Below are 20,933 nucleotides of genomic sequence, written 5' to 3'. Positions count from 1 at the left end.
TGTGGGATTTATTAGTGCGCAACAATTATTCAATGTTTTAACATAACTCATCAATTTGTAAACATAGGGACAGGACCTGCATCTGTGTTTTACGTGTACAATGTCTGATCTCCGTTCAGACTCCATGCAGACAGCAGACTGTTATTTTTCGCAAGTAACAGGTAACGGCTACCTTTAAGAGAGTTTAAGAGACATCCTCCCTTTAAGAAATTGGGGCTCCCCGTGCTGGTGGAAAGTGCACATTTCCTTGAATCATTGGGCTCTATTTTAGCACCCGCGATCGGGTGTGTTCCTGGTGGGGGGGCTCCAAAAATCGTGGATTCCCGGGGCGGGGCGGGAGCCCGGCTCCAACACGCCCACTTCCGGGTTTCCCACAGACGCGCTGACATGTGGGACTCCCGCCGGCAATTAAAGCCAGTGGGGTGCCACTTAAGCTATTTATCTTGGTATTTCAGGTCATTTAGAGACCTGATTAACGAGATATTTTAGGAGGGTTGGGATTTTACAAACAAATGGGACTGTTTCCCGTACTGGGAGAAACACTCCCAGTTGAAATGGATGTGTTGCAGTCATCAGCCTGTGGCAGCTGCAAAGGTCCATTTGACAGGTGGGGGGGAGACCCTCACTCATCGCAGGAGGCCACTCTGTCACTTTGGACAAAGTTTGGCCTCCACCACCCTCCTCCTAACAACAAAATTCACCAACTTGCACACTTACCCCTGGGTCCAGAGACATGTACCTACCTTGCGGACCCCCTCAGATGTACATCTTCCGGATGGGGGACGCCGTAGCTGCAGTCATAACTTCCTCGGAGGGCGAACAGCATCACCAGCCTCGCCGGCCACGCCGGCCACCTCTGACACGTGGAGCTCCACAACACAGTGCTGTGACACATCCACCTGCACAGCAGGAGGGAGGACAACGGCAGAGAGAGATGCGTCACAGAGGGCACTACCCTCGCCACAGGATACACAGACCGAGGTTCAGCTTCCTGGACCTCTCTGAGCAGCAGTGCACACGGAGGCTCAGAGTCACTCGACATGTAGTCGTGGACATCTGCAGCCTCCTTCATGCCGAGCTGCTCCCAGTTGGCCCGAGCACCATCTTCTTACCTGTCGCTGTTAAAGTCACCACTGCCCTCAACAACTTCTCCTCCGCATCCTTCCAGGGTGCCACCGGGGACATCGCCGACGTCTCTCAGTCGTCTGCACAAAAGAGCCCTGCAAATACACCTACACCCACTCTGCAGTGACACAATGGATGGAATCAGGTGTTGGTCTTCATTGTGATCCTCAGGAAAGGGCATTATTGCACAAACCAGACAAGATTCGCAAAGGCGTGGCAGTAGTGGTGCCAATATAATATGTAATGTGAGTTGGTCAGAAATTAAATATAAGTAAAACCCATGACAAACCCTCAAACACCTTGTGCATCCCCTTCATGCTCACAACACGTTTGCCTTACACTTCCTACTGCACATATGTGATGCATGCCCTGTGGCTGCAGCACAGGTAGTGGCAGGTTGAGTGAGGCTGACTGTGAAAGAGATGCATGAGAGGGTGAGTATGAGATAGAGCCATGAGATTGTCTGAGGATTGGGTTGAGTGGTAGTGGCGGGATGAGTACTGGCGAGGTGAGTAAGTGCAGGTAAGATGAGGATGAGCTTTGAGTGGGTGTGAGGGGTGATGTGACAGAGTAGTGTTGGCAGTGCAGAAGGAGGTGTGGGGTGGGGGCGGTGATGTGGCAGACGGTGTAGGGGAATGAGTAAGTGTACTCACTTTGGCTGACCTACTTAGGTCATTGAAGCGCCTCCTGCACTGTATGCAGGTGCGCAATATGTTGGTGGTGCTGGTGACCTCCTCTGCCACCTTGAGCCAGGCCTTCTTGTTGGCAGAGGCAGGCCGCTTCCTCCCGCCCGCCGGGGGGAAGATTTCTGTCCTCCCCCTCCTCCTCACCCCATCCAATAAGAGCTGGAGTGAGGCATCATTAACTTGGGAGCAACTTTCCCCTGGGCTGCTCCATGCTGTAATTTTTCCTATTTCTTGCAGCATCAGTCAGTGGAGGACTGCCCCTTTAAATAGAGCTCCTCCAGCTGACAGACCTTACTGCGCATGTGCAGTCCGCCCGCCACGCAGCTCAGCAGCGGGGAACCCGGAAAACCAGGTAAGTGGATCCAATCAGCCTGCGATTGCGTTCGGGGCAGACTGATTTCACCGGGCGCATCGCCCCTCCCCCCCCCGCCGCCCTGGTAATATCGGGCCCATTGTGTCAGGCCTCGTTTTTAACGCTGCTTGAAGGTAAGTCCTCTGGCCGGACGAATGTCTCATCCTGCCTGTGCAGGAAGCACCGGGCGTGGGTTAATAGCGGATCGCAATACCCGCGCCCGGTTTCCGGCCCGATCCAATTTAACCCTCACTATTTTGAAAGTATTTGTCATGGTTCTTCATTTGCTTCTAGTCATTTGTTCAGAAACATTTTTTAGTTCGCATCAATGAGTGCTCTGTTACTCAGTTAACATCCATGAAGTTTGCCTGATAGACACAACCCAGCATGTGCTGTTCTAGTTGATACCTATTGCTAATTGAATCTTATTGTTGATTATACCTGTATTGATCGGCACTGATCAATTCATGAGCCGGTTCCAGTCTCTTCAATCTGCACCCATTAGGCGATGCCTCACTACTGACCAGTACTGGTGCTTTAGGAAAACAATGGTGATCCCCATCAACCAGTGACTGTGTCTGTGTCAACCAGTGCCTAGCAAGGGAGGTCTATTAATTAGCACTGCCCGACGTTGTTAAGTACTTGACCATTCTGTCACCTCTGGTGGCATTTCAATCCCACCATATTAAAACCAAGACATTGTACCATCTCCTACTTTAACTTGCTCTTTCCCAGGACTTCGAAATTTCAGAACACCTTACTTCCTTCAATCTTTCCTTCTTCCTGCAACCTTCAGGATTTTAAAACTCAAGCTGGACACCACCCACTACTACTTCCTACAGAACCATTGAAATTTGCAGCACAGAATGAGGCCATTGTGTCTGCAGGGTCTTTGCTGGAGCAATCCAAAACTAATTGCACTGCCTCGCATTCTCCCCATAGTCCTGAATCATCTTCTGCTTCAAATATTTATCCTATTTTCCGTTAAAAGATGCAATTGTCGCTATTTTGGTAAGTCCCTGTGGCAAAGCATTACATCTGTATACAACCTCAATGCAAAGCTATTGGGGGTTAAATTGGATAGGGCCGGAAACCGGGCGCAGGTATCGCGATCCGCTATTAACTTGCGCCCGGTGCTTCCTGCAGAAGTAGGATGAGACATTCGTCCGGCCTGAGGACTCACCTTCAAGCAGGGTTAAAAGTTGGGCCTAACACGACGATTCAAGGAAATGTGCACTTTCCACCAGTATGGGGAGCCTCAATCGTTAAAAGGGAGGATATCTCTTAAAATCTCTTAAAGGTAGCCGTTACCTGTTACTTGCGAAAAATAACAGTCTGCTGTCTGCACGGAGTCCGAACTTGCAACACGCACTTGCAACTGTTTTTGGAGGTCTCCTAGACTTGAATACGAGGACGTGGGGTCATAGCCTAACATTTAGAGCCAGGACGTGCAGGAGTGAAGTTAGGAAATGCTTCTACACACACGTTAAACACAGATGCAGGTCCTGTCCCTATGTTTATAAACTAATGAGTTATGTTAAAACATTGAATAAAGGTTGCTCATTACGAAATTCCACATCCTCCAATCTGCATGCCAGACCTCACCAATCTGCCCATCTGAGTTTGTACCAGGCGAGAGTGCATGAACCAAGATTTTCTGCTGAAGCACTAGAGACCTTGATGCAAGAGGTGGACAAAAGGAGGGACATCCTATCTCCGCAGTGGGGTGGGGGGGGTGGTGTGGTGAGGGGGTGGGATGGGGGGCAAGAGGCCTCCAGACATATGCCCAAAAGTCAGTGGGAGGCAGTGGAGGACGAAGTCAATGCCAGGCGCACAGCATCATGAACATGGATGCAGTGCGGGAAGAAGTTCAATGCTTTGACACAAGTGGTCAAGGTGAGTGAGGTCAACTGTCAAGTGGCATCTCCTACCAACTGCTCCACGCACTACACCCCCATCACCCACATACCAACAGACTCTTTCAATCAGTACTCAACTCTGCCAATCAGATGCTTCCTCTCAACCTGACACATTACCACTGTTGCAAGCCGCATACCCACAACTCACAGGCCACTCACACTGGCAGCTTTTCAATCATGACAGGCACATAACCCAGACAGATATCTCGCTCTCTTGCAGGAGAAGGTGGCGCATAACAAGAGGCAGCAAGTGGCAGTGGCATTTAGTCCCTCGAGCCTGTTCCGCCAATCAATGAGATCATGGTTGATCTGCGACCTAATTCCATATACCTGCCTTAGCCCCATGTTCCTTATCCAAGCTTGGGCTGATAAGTGGCAAGTAACATTCGCGCCAGACAAGTGCCAGGCAATGACCATCTCCAACAAGAGAGAGTCTAACCACCTCCCCTTGACATTCAACGGCATTACCATCGCCGAATCCCCCACCATCATGTGGCAGGGGGATGGGAACCGATGCAGGAAGTCAGTGGGAAATAAAATGGTGACAGAAACAAAAGGCAGTAAGGGAGAGTGTACAGAACATGACCGGACAGATGGTCTGAGAAAGCAGGGCAAAGACCAAGGGAAGTCTAGATTAAACTGCATTTATTTCAATGCAAGAAGTCTGATGGGCAAGGCAGATGAACTCAGGGCATGGATGGGTACATGGGACTGGGATGTTATAGCTATTACTGAAACATGGATAAGGGAGGGGCAGGACTGGCAGCTCAATGTTCCAGGGTACAGATGCTATAGGAAAGATAGAGCAGGAGGTAAGAGAGGAGGGGGAGTTGCGTTCTTGATTAGGGAGAACATCACGGCAGTAGTGAGAGGGGATATATCCGAGGGTTCGCCCACTGAGTCTATATGGGTAGAACTGAAAAATAAGAAGGGAGAGATCACTTTGATAGGATTGTACTACAGACCCCCAAATAGTCAACGGGAAATTGAGGAGCAAATATGTAAGGAGATTACAGACAGCTGCAAGAAAAATAGGGTGGTAATAGTAGGGGACTTTAACTTTCCCAACATTGACTGGGACAGCCATAGCATTAGGGGCTTGGATGGAGAGAAATTTGTTGAGTGTATTCAGGAGGAATTTCTCATTCAGTATGTGGATGGCCTGACCAGAGAGGGGGCAAAACTTGACCTCCTCTTGGGAAATAAGGAAGGGCAGGTGACAGAAGTGTTAGTGAGGGATCACTTTGGGACAAGTGATCATAATTCCATTAGTTTTAAGATAGCTATGGAGAAGGATAGGTCTGGCCCAAATGTTAAAATTCTAAATTGGGGAAAGGCCAATTTTGATGGTATTAGACAGGAACTTTCAGAAGTTGATTGGGAGAGTCTGTTGGCAGGCAAAGGGACGTCTGGTAAGTGGGAGGCTTTCAAAAGTGTGTTAACCAGGGTTCAGGGTAAGCACATTTCTTATAAAGTGAAGGGCAAGGCTGGTAGAAGTAGGGAACCTTGGATGACTCGGGAGATTGAGGCACTAGTCAAAAAGAAGAAGGAGGCATATGACATGCATAGGCAGCTGGGATCAAGTGGATCCCTTGAAGAGTATAGAGATTGCCGGAGTAGAGTTAAGAGAGAAATCAGGAGGGCAAAAAGGGGATATGAGATTGCTTTGGCAGATCAGGCAAAGGTGAATCCAAAGAGCTTCTACAAATACATAAAGGGCAAAAGGGTAACTAGGGAGAGAGTAGGGCCTCTTAAGGATCAACAAGGTCATCTATGTGCGGAACCACAAGAGATGGGTGAGATCCTGAATGAATATTTCACATCGGTATTTACGGTTGAGAAAGGCATGGATGTTAGGGAACTTGGGGAAATAAATAGTGATGTCTTGAGGAGTGTACATATTACAGAGAGGGAGGTGCTGGAAGTCTTAACGCGCATCAAGGTAGATAAATCTCCGGGACCTGATGAAATGTATCCCAGGACGTTATGGGAGGTTAGGGAGGAAATTGCGGGTCCCCTAGCAGAGATATTTGAATCATCCACCGCTACAGGTGAGGTGACTGAAGATTGGAGGGTAGCAAATGTTGTGCCGTTGTTTAAGAAGGGCGGCAGGGAAAAGCCTGGGAACTACAGACCAGTGAGCCTGACATCTGTAGTGGGTAAGTTGTTAGAGGGTATTCTGAGGGACAGGATCTACAGGCATTTGGAGAGGCAGGGACTAATTAGGAACAGTCAGCATGGTTTTGTGAGAGGAAAATCATGTCTCACGAATTTGATTGAGTTTTTTGAAGGGGTAACCAAGAAGATAGATGAGGGCTGTGCAGTAGACGTGGTCTACATGGACTTCAGCAAAGCATTTGACAAGGTACCGCATGGTAGGTTGTTACATAAGGTTAAATCTCATGGGATCCAAGGTGAGGTAGCCAATTGGATACAAAATTGGCTTGACGACAGAAGACAGAGGGTGGTTGTAGAGGGTTGTTTTTCAAACTGGATGCCTGTGTCCAGCGGTGTGCCTCAGGGATCGGTGCTGGGTCCGCTGTTATTTGTTATTTATATTAATGATTTGGATGAGAATTTAGGAGGCATGGTTAGTAAGTTTGCAGATGACACCAAGATTGGTGGCATTGTGGACAGTGAAGAAGGTTATCTGGGATTGCAACGGGATCTTGATCAATTGGGCCAGTGGGCCGATGAATGGCAGATGGAGTTTAATTTAGATAAATGTGAGGTGATGCATTTTGGTAGATCGAATCGGGCCAGGACCTACTCCGTTAATGGTAGGGCGTTGGGGAGAGTTATAGAACAAAGAGATCTAGGAGTACAGATTCATAGCTCCTTGAAAGTGGAGTCACAGGTGGATAGGGTGGTGAAGAAGGCATTCGGCATGCTTGGTTTCATTGGTCAGAACATTGAATGCAGGAGTTGGGATGTCTTGTTGAAGTTGTACAGGGCATTGGTGAGGCCACACTTGGAGTACTGTGTACAGTTCTGGTCACCCTATTATAGAAAGGATATTATTAAACTAGAAAGAGTGCAGAAAAGATTTACTCGGATGCTACCGGGACTTGATGGTTTGACTTACAGGGAGAGGTTAGACAGACTGGGACTTTTTTCCCTGGAGAGTAGGAGGTTAAGGGGTGATCTTATAGAAGTCTATAAAATAATGAGGGGCATAGATAAGGTCGATAGTCAAAATCTTTTCCCAAAGGTAGGGGAGTCTATAACGAGGGGGCATAGATTTAAGGTGAGAGGGGAGAGATACAAAAGGGTCCAGAGGGGCAATTTTTTCACTCAAAGGGTGGTGAGTGTCTGGAACGAGCTGCCAGAGGCAGTAGTAGAGGCGGGTACAATTTTGTCTTTTAAAAAGCATTTGGACAGTTACATGGGTAAGATGGGTAAAAAGGGATATGGGCCAAGTGCAGGCAATTGGGACTAGCTTAGTGGTATAAACTGGGCGACATGGACATGTTGGGCCGAAGGGCCTGTTTCCATGTTGTAACTTCTATGATTCTATGATTCTATATGATCAACATCCTGGGGGTCACCATTGACCAGAATATTAACTGGACCAGCCATATAAATACTGTGGCTACAAGAGCAGGTCAGAGGCTGGGTATTCTACAGCGAGTGACTCACCTCCTCACTCCCCAAAGCCTTTCCACCATCTACAAGGCACAAGTCAGGAGTGTGATGGAATACTCTCCACTTGCCTGGATGAGAGCAGCTCCAACAACACTCAAGAAGCTCGACACCATCCAGGACAAAGCAGCCCGCTTGATTGGCACCCCATCCACCACCCTAAACATTCACTCCCTTCACCACCGGCACACTGTGGCTGCAGTGTGTACCATCCACAGGATGCACTGCAGCAACTCGCCAAGGTTTCTTCGACAGCACCTCCCAAACCCGCGACCTCTACCACCTAGAAGGACAAGAGCAGCAGGTACATGGGAACAACACCACCTGCACGTTCCCCTCCAAGTCACACACCATCCCGAATTGGAAATATATCGCCGTTCCTTCATCATCGCTGGGTCAAAATCCTGGAACTCCCTAACAGCACTGTGGGAGAACCTTCACCACATGGACTGCAGCGGTTCAAGAAGGTGGCTCACCGCCACCTTCTCAAGGGCAATTAGGGATGGGCAATAAATGCCGGCCTCGCCAGCGACGCCCACATCCCATGAACGAATAAAAAAAAACCCTTGGTTCACAGAAATCTATCAATCTCAGATTTAGAATTCACAATTTAGCATCAACTGCCATTTGCAGAAGAGAGTTCCAACCTTCTCCTATACTTTGTGTGTAGAAGCATTTCCTAACTTCACTCCTGCATGTCCTGGCTCTAAATGTTAGGCTATGACCCCACGTCCTAGTATTCAAGTCTAGGAGACCTCCAAAAACAGTTGCAAGTGAATCAGCAGCCAAAAGCAATAATCCAGCAACTAACCTGTAAATCCTGCATGGTCCCTTTAAATAGTGCTGGTGGGGGGTCCTCCAGGCACCCTAAGACATGTTCAGATTGTCTTGGTTACGACTGTTAAGTTGAGCGTTAAATTCCAAAATGTTGTCTATGTATTTAATTCAGCGTTGCACACTGATTTTATCCATTTTCTCCCTACTTTAAATGCAGCCAGCATTTGGTATTTGCACATGCGCTACTATCTATACCAAGATGCCGTCCGGCGCATGGCACACCAGAATCGTGCATGCACAGCCAAGACGCCATGTTGGCACTTCAAGAGGGCGCGTAGTGCTGAAACAACGGGCACTCCATGGCCCAATTTCTAGCCCATTTATCCTAATCTCAGTATCTTAGTAACAATTTTAAATTGATGACCCCTCTGACTTTCTAACCAAAAGAAATAATCTTTCCTTATTCAGCCCATCAAAACTCTTCAAAATTAAAAAAAAACCTCCATTAAATCTCCTCCTAGCCTTCTCTGCTCGAGTGGAAATAGCTCTAGTACCTCAAGTCTCTCCTCGTAACTGTAGATTCCCATCCTTGGCATCATACTGGCGAACCTATGCTGTATGTTCTCTATGGCTTTAATGTCCTTTCTATAATGGGGGGGGGGGCATAATTAATGTTTGGTACAAATTTATTATTTCTTTACTTTTGTACTTTGTCTCTCTATTTATAAAAATTAAATGCTTGTGGCCTTTTTTATGGCTTTATAGATCTGCACTCACATTTCAGCAAATTATGTATTTGAACCCTAGGCCTCTCTGTTCATCTGCACCCTTCAACATCCTGCCATTGAATATATACTTCCATTCCTTGCGTTTTCACCTGACATTTCACCTCACATTTATCCGGTGTTAAATTGCCACTTGTCTGCCCATTTCGCTTACCTGTTTATAACTTCCTTATGATCTTTCACAGTCCTTCTTCCTGTTTGCCAAACCTGCTACATTTATGTCATTAGCAGATTTTGAGATTGTGTTCAGTATAGCTAAGTCCAAATTATCTTTATATACTGAGAACAAAAGTGGACCTAGCACTGACCCCTGGGGTCCACCACTTCCAGCCCTTGCCCACTTCAAGCTACACACATTTACCTAATTCTTTGCTTCTGCTACATTCTTCTTATGCCATATGCCTGAATTTTTCTAACGAGCCTCTTGTGAGACATTTTATCGAAAGACTTATGAAAGTCTATGTACAGTACATCTGATGCATTCTCTTTATCTATATAATAAGTTCCTTCATCAAAAGACTCTATTACTCTATTATCCATTGATTTATCTCATATGCTCTTTTCAACTATAGTCGTGTCCTAAAGTTAGAAAGTTGGGTTGAGTCAGGCTTAGAATATGGTTTCTCTTCTGCACTGTTAAGTTTAGGGACAACTCACTCAAAGGGCTAAGATCCCTAGATTAGGATCCCTATTTCAAAAGTTATTAAGGTAGGCATGGAAGGATGCCCTCGATCCCTGCATGGTTCCTCATCCCCCCCACACACCCTCATTGTGTCCACTATCATTGCACTCCCTGCAACTCTTGAAAGCTCCAGGGTATCAATGTCAAGGTGAGATCAGGGTCTCTGTATGATATTTCTTGTAATCTCCTTAGATAGGTTCAACGCCTTCAACACTTTAGACATAGAGCAGGATTAGATCACCATTATTCCCATCTCTGGGATTGAGTTTGTTCCTTGCTTTTCTATTCCAGCGCAAGGGAATGTCCTAGAATCATTTCTTCTATGGTCAAAAATGGGAAGAAGAGTCTCTGAGAACAATGAGAAAGATAATGACAATCTGCCCAACTGTTATGAGCTTGATCAAGGGCCAAAATGTTTGACACATTCATGCTTGTGTTGTCCAGACCTTGAATGTTGTTACTCCTGCATCACAAGTGGAGTTATTGCTCCAGACTAGATTGAAATGTAGAAGCAACCTAAGGTATTGTCTAAGGTGAAGAAAGTCTACCACCGTGCCTCATTTGTGTTCTAAGTGTTAACTAGAAACAGAAGAGTTATCACTCAGGATACCAATCCAGAACTTTCCAACCTTAGGACACCACTGAGGTTGAAAAGAGTAAAAGAGAAGACAAGGTTAATTTGGAAGTACTGGTGGATGATGACCTTCTTGGGTTTTAAAATCCTGAAGATTATAGGAGGGAGACAAGACTGAGGGAGGTAAGGAGTTTTTCAGAATTGAGGTACTAGAAAAGAATAGGTTACTGTAGGAGGCTGCACGATGAATCTTGATTTAAATACAGTAGTGATGTAAGGAGAAGAAAGAGCTTGTAGGACAGCTTAGAAGGAACAAAAGAGCAAAATTCAGAGAAGCACTGACCCTAGTAGTATTGATAACATAGAGACAAGAAAGGTTGTGTTGGAGAGACAAATTGTTAGAAATGACAGAGATTGCCTATCAGACAACAAGTTTTTGCTTGTATCTTGTCCAGCCGCACCTGAGGTACAAGAATTGCCTTTGAAGATATAGGACCACTAGTCAAGTCTTAGAGAGTAACTGGCCGTTGGAGGGAACAAAGTATTCAACATGAAAGAGGAAACCAAGCTTCTCATGGCAGATTTATCAAAGGAGAAGATGTAGGAGTTCCATTTGAAATCAAATGAGAAAGGCCAAGACGTTTGATCGTTGAAAGGTCGAGATACCAATGGTGGAATGTAGTAGCTGTTGGTTAGACCAGTTAGAGAAATGAAGACTGATTTTGAAGAATTTAAATAAACAAAGGAACTGAAATTACTCGGTTATTCTGAGATTCCCACTGTATCTTCAGCAGGAATCCATCAGAACTGCTGCAAACTCCCATCAGGAGCCTGATTCACTGGGTCCCGGACTTGCTCAGGAGTTTCCTGTGGCCATGTCTGGAGGTGGAGCCTCTGCCTGCCCCAAACAAGACCACTGACAAAGACGTAGAGCTGGGAGTTCCCACATCCTCGGCCTTACAGGGATATGGGCCCTGATATTTACAGGGAGACTTTATCTTGAGACCATGGCCCCTAGTTCTAGGCTCTCCAGCCAGGATAAACAGCCTTTCAGCATCTATCCTGTCAAGCCCTCTAAGAATTGTATATCTTTCAATGAGATCACCACTCATTATTCTAAACTCCAAAGAATATAGGCCCATTCTACTCGATCTCTCCCCTTAGGACAACCCTCTCATCCCAGGAATCAATCTAGTGAACCTTCGTTGCACCCCCTCTAAAGGCAAGTATATCCTTCCTTAGATAAGGAAATCAAAACTGTACACAGTATTCCAGAGCCCTATATATTTGCAGTAAGACCTCCTTACTCTTATACTCTAACCCCTTTGCAATAAAGGCTAACATAGCATTTGTCTTCCTAATAGCTTGCTGTACCTGCAGGTTAACATTCTGTGATTCATGTATAAGGACTCCCAAATTCCTCTGACTACCAACATTTCTTAGTCTCTCACCTTTTAAAAAATATTCTGCTTTTCTATTCTTCCTACCAAAGTGGATAATTTCACATTTCCCCACATTATACTCCATCTGCCACCTTCTTGCTCACTCACTAAACCTGTCTATATCCCTTCGCAGCCTCTTTGCATCCTCCTCAGCTTACTTTCCCACCTAGCTTTGCATTGTCAGCAAACTTGGATACATTACACTCGGTCCCCTCCTCTAAGTCATTGATATATTATATTCAGCTGAGGCCCAAGCACTGATCCTCGTGGCACCTCACTAGTTACAAGCTGCCAACCCGAAAATGACCTGTTTATTCCTACTGTCTGTTTTCTGTCTGTTGATCAATTCTCAATCCATGTTAATATATTACCCCATGAGCCCTAATCTTGTGTAACAACCTCTTGTGTGGCATCTTATCGGATGCCTTTTGAAAATCCAAGTATACTACATCCCCACTGGTTGCTTCTTATCTACCCTGCTAGTTACATCCTCAAAAAACTCTAATAAATTTGTCAAACATAATTTCCCTTTCTTAAAACTGTGTTGACTCTGCCTAATCATATTATGATTTTCTAAGTGCCCTTTTACTATGTCCTAAATAATAGATTCTAGTTACTTTCCAATCTAAGGGAACTATCCCTGACTATTGATAGATAGACTTTTATCTAAATAATGGGACAGCTGTGACCTGTTGCCTGCTGTATGGGACCTCCAGAACGCTTCATGTGTCCTGGATAACCACATGTGCAGGAAGCGTCTCCGTTTGCTCAAGCTCGAGCTCAGGGTTAATGAGCTAGAGGAGTGGCTGGAGTCATTGCAGGGCATACAGGAGACTGAGAATTTCCTGGATCCACCAGGAGATGGTCACCCCACAGTCACATAGAGCTCAGAAGGTAATAAGTGGGTGGCCATCTGGCAAGGTAATAAGAGGCAGGAAGTGCAGAAATCCTCTGGGAGTGTCGCACTCTCAAACTGGTTTTCGGTGCTGAATACCACTGAGTGTGATGACACCTCGAAGAAGTGCAGTCCACAGCAAATACGCAGCACCGTGAGGCAAAGGACTGCATAGCGTAGAAATGCAATAGTCATAGGGGATTTTCGATTTATCAGGGGGATAGACAGGCGTTTCTGCAATCATCAACATGTGTCTCGCATGTATGTTGCCTCCCTGGTGCCAGGATATAATGGAACGGGTGCAGAATATTCCGCGGAGTGGGATGGAGAACAGCCAGAAGTCCATGTTGGAACCAATGACATAGGTAGGAAGAGGGTTGAGGGCCTACAGACAGAGTTTCAGGAGCGAGGGAGGAAGTTAATGAGCAGGACCTCAAAGATAGTAATCTCTGGATTACTCCCAGTGCCACGTGCCAGTGAGGATAGAGGCAGTAAGGTAAGACAGGTTAACACATGGTTGGAGAAATGGTGCAGGAGGGAGGGCTTCAGATTCCTGGGGCATTGGGACCAGTTCTGGGGCAGGAGGGACCTGGACAAGATGGATGGGTTGCACCTCAACAGAGCCGGTATGAATGTCCTTGCAGGGAGGATAACTAGTGCTGTAGGGGAGGGTATAAACTAATTTGGCAGGGGGAGGGGCACCAGAACGAAGCATTAGAAAGGAAAAACAAGGTGCCCAGAGGACTGGGAAAAACAAATAGCATTAGAATAAAGAGTAGTTCAGAAATAGGAGGGATCAGACAGGGGTAAATGCGAAGCAGACTAAGGTAGGTTTAGAGTGCATGTGCGGAGGCTCTGGCCACAATTTTCCAATCCTCCTTAGATATGGGAGCAGTGCCAGAGGACTGGAGGATTGCAAGTGTTACACCCGTGTTCAAAAAAAGGGGAAAAGGACAAACCCGGCAATTACAGGGGCCAGTCAGCCTAATGTCCATGGTGGGGAAGCTTTTAGAGACAATAATCCAAGACAAAATTAATTGTCACTTGGAAAAATATGGATTAGTAAATGACAGCCAGCATGGATTTGTTATAGGCAAATCATGTTTGACTAACTTGCTTGAGTTCTTTGATGAAATAACAGAGAGGGTTGATGAGGGTAGTGCGGTTGATGATGTGTTTATGGACTTTCAAAGGCATTTGATAAAATAGCACATTATAGACTTGTTAGCAAAATTGAAGCCCATGGGATTAAAGAGGCAGTGGCAGCGTGGATAAGAAATTGACTAATAGACAGAAAGCAGAGAGTAATGGTGAACGGTTGTTTTTCAGACTAGAGGAAAGTAGACAGTGGTGCTCCCCAGGGGTCAGTATTAGGACCACTGCTCTTTATGTTATATATTAATGACCTGGACTCGAGTATAGGGGGCTTAATTTCAAAATTTGCAGAGGACACAAAACTCGGAAATGTGGTAAACAGTGAGGAGGATAGTAGCGGATTTCAGGAGAACATAGACAGATTGGTGAAAGGGGCAGACACATGGCAGATGAAGTTTAACGCAGAGAAGTGTAAAGTAATGCATTTTGGTAGGAAGAATGAAGAGAGGCAATGGAACCTAAATGGTACAATTTTAAAGGGGGTGTAGCAACAGAGAGACCTGGGGGTGGATGTAAGGTGGCAGGACAAATTCAGAAGGCTGTTAATAAAGCATATGCGATCGTTGGCTTTATAAACAGAGGCATAGAGTACAAAACCAAGGAAGTTATACTAAACCTTTATGAATCACTGGTTAGGCCTCAGCTGGACTATTGTAACCAATTCTGGGCACCACACTTTAGGAAGGATGTCAAGGCCTTAGAAAGGGTGCAGAGGAGATTTACTGGAATGGTGTCAGGGATGCGGGACTTCAGTTACGTGGGGGCCGATTTTCGGATGGCCGAGCGGGTGCGTTAGGGGCGGGGGGCTCGTAAAATGGGGGAATCCCGGAGCGGGTCCGGAGCCTGGCTCCATCCCGCCCACTTCCGGGTTCCCCAATGATGCGTTCGGGTGCGCGCAGCTCCCACATGCGGGACTCCCTCCGGCAATTAAAGCCGGCAGGATGACAATTCACATACTTATTTAGATAGTTGAGGTCCTTGATCAACCTCATTGACAGGAGATTTTGGCAGGGGTGCAATTTTCAAGTATCCTCAACGTGTTTCCCGTGCTGTGGGAAAACACTCCCTGTTGAAGCAGACATGTTTCAGCCCGCAGCCAGTGGGAGATGCAAAGGATTATTTGACAGGTGGGGGGAAAACCTCGTTTATTGCAGCAGGGCACTCTGTCACTTCAGACAAAGTTTTGGCTGCAACACCTTTGTCTTTCCACCCTAAATTATTAATTTATACCCTAAACTCTGCTGTGCAAGCACATTTATCTACTTTACGGACCCCCTCAAACTCACACCATCAGATGAGGGGCGCCGTGGCTGCATTCATCACTTCATCCGAAGATGAGCAACATCACCAGCCTCGCCAGGCACGCCGTCCACCTCTGCCACGTGGAGCTCCACAACACAGTGCTGCGCCATATGCACCTGCACAACAGCACAGAGGGCAACAACAGAGAGAGCAGCGTCACAGGAGGCACTACCCTTGCCACAGGGTCTTCAGACCGATGCTTAGCTTCCTGGACTTCTCTGAGGAGCAGTGCATATGAAGGCTCAGAGTCAGTCGCCAGGTAGTCGCGGACATCTGCAGCCTCCTTCATGCTGAGCTGCTCCTGGCTGGCCCAAGCAGCATCTTCTTACCTATCGCTGTGAAAGTCACTACTGCCCTAAACTTATTCACCTCCGGATCCTTCCAGGGCGCCACCAGGGACATCGCCAGGGTCTCTCAGTTGTCTGCACGCATGTTCATAAGGCAGGTCACCGACGGATTGTTTTGCAGGGCCTTGCACTATATCAACTTCCCCATGGATGACCTCAGCCAGATGGAGAGGGCAGTCGGATTCCACGCTGTGGCTGGCTTCCCACGGGTGCAGGGTGTAATGGATTGCACCCATATAGCAATACGAGCACCTCCACACGAGCCAGGACTGTTCATCAACAGGAAAAGCTATCACTCCATCAACACTCAGCTCATCTGTGGCCACCGCAAGAGATTCCTTCACGTGTGCATCAGATACCCTGGCAGCTGCCACGATTCCGTCATCCTCCGGGAGTCCAACATCCCGCCCCTCTTCCACGCATCCAACATCCGCAAAGGCTGGCTCCTTGGGGACAAGGGATACCCCCTGCACACGTGGCTCATGACACCTCTGAGGAACCCCACCACCAAGCAACAGCGTCGATATAACAACAGCCACATTGCTACCAGGTCTACAATTAAGCATGCTATAGGGCTGCTCAAGATGTGCTTCAGGTGCCTTGATCGTTCTGGGGGAGCGCTTCAATATGCGCCAGACAGAGTAGGACACATTATTGTCGTCTGTTGTGCCCTGCAGAACATGACACAACAGAGAAGGGTGCCACTGGAGGAGGCCCCATCCACATCTGCCACCCATATTGAGGAGGAGAAGGAGGACGAGGAGGAGGAAGAGGCAGAGGAGGAGAAGGCCGAGGAGGAGGAGGCCGAGGAGGAGGAGCAACCCATGCAAAGGATTATTTGAACAGCGGCTCACCTGGCTGCTTGTGAGGCGAGGGAGTCACTGATATGTGAACGGTTCTCCAAACATCAGACAGTGTGAAGAGTCCAGTCCTCACCACCTGGACAGAGGAGCGGCCACACCAGCCCCCTCCCCCGCCCCCTGCACAAAATAGTCATGCAAATACACCTACACCCACTGTAGAGTTACCCAATGGGTGGCATCAAGTATGGGTGTTCATGGTGAACCTCATGAAAGGGACACATTGCACAAGCCAGTCAAGAATGGGCAAGACGTGGCAGTAGTAGTGATAATAATAAGACTTATTGTGAGTGGAAAAAATATCAAATATAAATAAAATACATGACCAACCGTCAAACACCCTTGTGCATCCCCTTTGTGCTCACAAAACCTTTGCCTTACACTTCCGGCTACTCCTAAGTGGTGCTTCCCCTGTGGCTGCAGCAGAGGTAGTGGCAGGTTGCTCTTGTTCATGCCCTGACCGATTAGATGCTTTGGGCCAATGCCCTCTGTGTTTCGGTGCCCATGAGGGCCCCTCCAAAGACTTCTCCACCTGCACCTGTGCAAGGGCAGACTCGACCACCTGGAGAGGAGGCAGCATTGCGGGTATTGGTTGAGAGGGGGGCAACAGGTGAGACGTGTAAGCGCTTTGAGTGGCATCCCCACTTCCACCTCCCCTTTCTCCATCACTCCTACCACTCTGCTAGACGCCAGTTTGGAGGACATGTGTGCAGCCTTGTAAGGCCAGTGCTAGTGTATCTGCCTGCCTGTTTAAGGTGGCAGAAAGTTGCTCATCCTGAGTCTGAACGGCCGTTGTCAAGGCCTCAATGGCCTCATTGTTGAGCCGTGCTTGAACCTCGATGGAGGCTAGCCTTCCCTCCATCGCAGACATTCCCGCACTTACCCACGACACTATCTCAGAGATGCCCTCACGTCCCTGTGACAGTATCACAGAGATTCCCTCCTGTACCTGTGCCACCATTCCACTCATGCAAGATTCGGACTCCTCCATTCTCTGCGCGATTGTGGAGAGTGCATGTGGCACCTGTTCCAGCACCTCGCAAATGTGCTGCTGCCCCTCGATTATTCTCTTTTTCATGGATGGCCCCCAGGGTTCAGCATCTGTGACCAGCTGAGCAGAGCCTGGAGAAGAGTGCTCCCACTGACGCGGACTCTCCACAGCTGCCCCTGCCACCAGTGTCTGCTCATGCTCACATGTGTGTGGTGACTCACCATGTGCAACCCCAACTAAGTGACGACCCACCGAGGTGTGTGTATCTGCGCTGTTGGATGGCTCGGTCCGATGTGACGGTGCCCCCTCAGAGGCCGGCAGGTCCTCTGAGGAATCGCCCTCCGCCGTCACGGCGGTTGCTGAAGGCCCTGTAAGAGAACAGAAGGTAATATTAAGCATGATGACAGATGTTAAGGTGCTGAAGATGGCAAGGCATCATTTGCTATTGTGAGTGCTGAATGTTAAAGTTCTGTCACCAGCCGTTTGTCGGGTGCCAGTCTCGGCGTCCCCGACTGACAGGCACTCGAGGGTGCGGCTCAGTTCAAGAGCCTCCTGCTCCGCATCCGTGAGGACGACCTGATGTTACAGCCCCCCTCCAGTCTTCTCCCTCTCCCGTGCATTCTAGGCTGTCTTCTCCTATAAGGGCAGAAAGTAGAGAGGCGTGAGTGAGTGATGGTGACGTGGCCAACCGCTGAATGCATTGGTTTGGGTGCGGCTGACCGTGAAAGAGATGCATCAGAGGGTGAGTATGAGACAGAGCCGTGAGATTGTATGAGCATTGGGTTGAGTGGTAGTGGTGGGATGAGTACTGGCGAGGTGAGTAAGTGCAGGTAAGTTGAGGATGATGTTTGAGTGGGTGTGAGGAGTGATGTGATAGAGTAGTGTTGACAATGCAGAAGGAGTTGTGGGGTGGGGGCGGTGATGTGGAAGACGGAGTGTAGGAGAATGAATAAGTTTACTCACTTTGGCTGACCTAGTTAGGTCATTGAAGCGCCTCCTGCACTGTATGCAGGTGAATGATATGTTGGTGGTGCAGGTGACCTCCTCTGCCCCCTCGAGCCAGGCCTTCTTGGTGGCAGAGGCAGGCCGCTTCCTCCCGTCCGCCGGGTAGAATATCTCTCTCCTCCTCCTCACCCCATCCAGTAACACCTGGAGTGAGGCATCATTAAACCTGGGAGCAGCCTTTCCCCTGGGCTGCTCCATGCTCCTCTTTTAAATGGTGCTCCTCCAGGTGAGACCCTGTGATGTGGATGCGCATTCCGCCCACTGCGCAGGTTTCCAATGGGAAACCCGGAAGCCAAGGTAAGTGGCTTCAATTTACCCGCGATCGCGTGGGGAACGCACCGATTTTACTGGGCGGCTTACCCACTGAGAAACTGTTCCCAGTGGCAGAAGGGTCGGTAACCAGAGGGCACAGATTTAAGATAATTGGCAAAAGAACCAGAGGCGGCATGAGGAGACATTTTTTTAAGCAGCGAGTTGTAATGATGTGGAATGGACTGCCTGAAAGTGCAGGGTGGTGGAAGCAGATTCAATAATAACTTTCCAAAGGGAATTGGATAAATACTTGAAGGGGAAAAAATTGCAGGGCTATGTGGAAAGGGTGGGGGAGTGGGGCTAATTGGATAACTCTTTCAAATAGCCGGCACAGACATAATGGGCCAAATGGCCTCCTTCTGTGCTGTAGCATTCTATGGTTCTATGGAAAATTACCGGCAAGGGTCTCAAAAGCATCTGTCCCATGCATCCTTGGGTGGATGCCATCTGGACCTGGAGACCTATCTACTTTGAGATCTCCTATTCTATCCAAGATGACATCTCCGTCTATTTTAATATTTATAATGTTATTTAATACAAGGCATCCCACAGCTGGAGTGCAAACTGATGCAAAATAGTCATTAAACAATCCTCCTAAAACCTGAGAATCTGTTTGGTTACGTCCTGAACTGTCTTTCAGTGGTCCTATATGATCTTTAATGATCTTTTGACTGCTGACGTAACTGAAAAAGCTTTTGCTATTTCTACCACAATTGTGCACCATTTTCTTTTCCAGAGATCTTTCAGCCACTCTAATGGCTGCTTTTATCTCCCTCAATTGCTTGTGATATTTGTCCCTGTTCTCCTGTGACTTAAATTCCTTAAGTTTATAAAATGCTTTCTGCTTCAATCTAATTTGCCTGTGCACATTTCAAGTGCCCTTCTTTTGACCATTGGGACAAATATGGCTTTCTTTTGTTTAAGAATAGTTTTGAAGACAACCCATTTGTCCTCAGTATTTGTATGCCTTTCTAGTAGGATAGTCCAGGCAGTCCACTTTTGCCAAATCAGCAGTCATTTTTTGTAGAATTAGCCTTCCTAAAATCATGAACCAGCTGCAGCCTTAGCTTGGCCAATTGGATTAAATCTAATTACATTATCATCGGAGCTGGATTAACCTGAAATTTTAATGTTAAGCAAATTTAGATTTGTTTTCGTTGTTATGATTTTACACTGAAAGAGAATGATAAACATTGACCAGCTACGCTGCTTCTTTTGTTTATTCATTGACAAAGAAAAATTGTACCTCTGACAGCAAGAAAAAATTCTTTTGCAGATATCTCGTATAATCCGTACAGATTGTGGAAATGCTTTGCTGGTAGGAGTCGGCGGTTCTGGAAAACAAAGCTTTACAAAGCTGGCATCCTTCATTGCTGGATATAAAATCTTTCAGATCACTTTAACCAGGTAGGTGGAAAATTTGCAGTAATTTTATAATTATTAATGAAAATCTCAACTTCATCTTTCAGCACCTTCACAGACCAGACTGCATCAATATTCTTGGGAAATCATACAGTGGGCAATGGTCCTAACACTGTATGATTTAATCGCAAGACTCACACTAACACAATTCCCTCATTCTTGCAGGAGTAGGTGGCACACAACATGTATCAGGCTGCCACCAGTAGGGGACCAGCAGGTTGATACACCCTGTCACCCATTATAGAAACATAGAAAATAGGAGCAGGAGTGGGCCATTCGGCCATCAAGCCTGCTCCGCGATTCAATATGATCATGGCTGATCTTCTATCTCAATACCATATTCCCGCTCTCTCCCCATACCCCTTGATGCCTTTTGTGTCTAGAAATCTATCTAGCTCCCTCTTAAATATATTCAGTGACTTGGTCTCCACACCCTACTGTGGTAGAGAATTCCACAGGTTCACCACCCTCTGAGTGAAGAAATTTCTCCTCATCTCAGTCCTAAATGTCCAACCCCATATCCTGAGACTGTGACCCCTCGTTCTAGACACCCCAACCAGGGGAAACATCCTCCCTGCATCCAGTCTGTCTAGCCTTGTCAGAATTTTATATGTTTCAATGAGATCCCCTCTCATTCTTCTAAACTCGAGTGAATACAGG

At 47.2% G+C, this 20,933-nt stretch overlaps 1 protein-coding gene across 1 annotated transcript in view; it reads left to right on the top strand.

Annotated features, from left to right (window-relative positions):
• The window catches only part of LOC137322209 (dynein axonemal heavy chain 8-like), a 1,675,662-nt gene that overhangs the window by 1,219,935 nt on the left and 434,794 nt on the right, over positions 1–20,933 (top strand). The window contains exon 69 of the mRNA XM_067985325.1: positions 20,128–20,258. Within this exon, the coding sequence (XP_067841426.1) occupies positions 20,128–20,258 (131 nt within the window). The remainder of the gene's footprint in view (positions 1–20,127; positions 20,259–20,933) is intronic.

The sequence above is a fragment of the Heptranchias perlo genome, chromosome 5, assembly GCF_035084215.1.
Source record: "Heptranchias perlo isolate sHepPer1 chromosome 5, sHepPer1.hap1, whole genome shotgun sequence".
Lineage (NCBI taxonomy): Eukaryota > Metazoa > Chordata > Chondrichthyes > Hexanchiformes > Hexanchidae > Heptranchias > Heptranchias perlo.
This window is presented reverse-complemented; position numbering and strand designations above follow the sequence as displayed.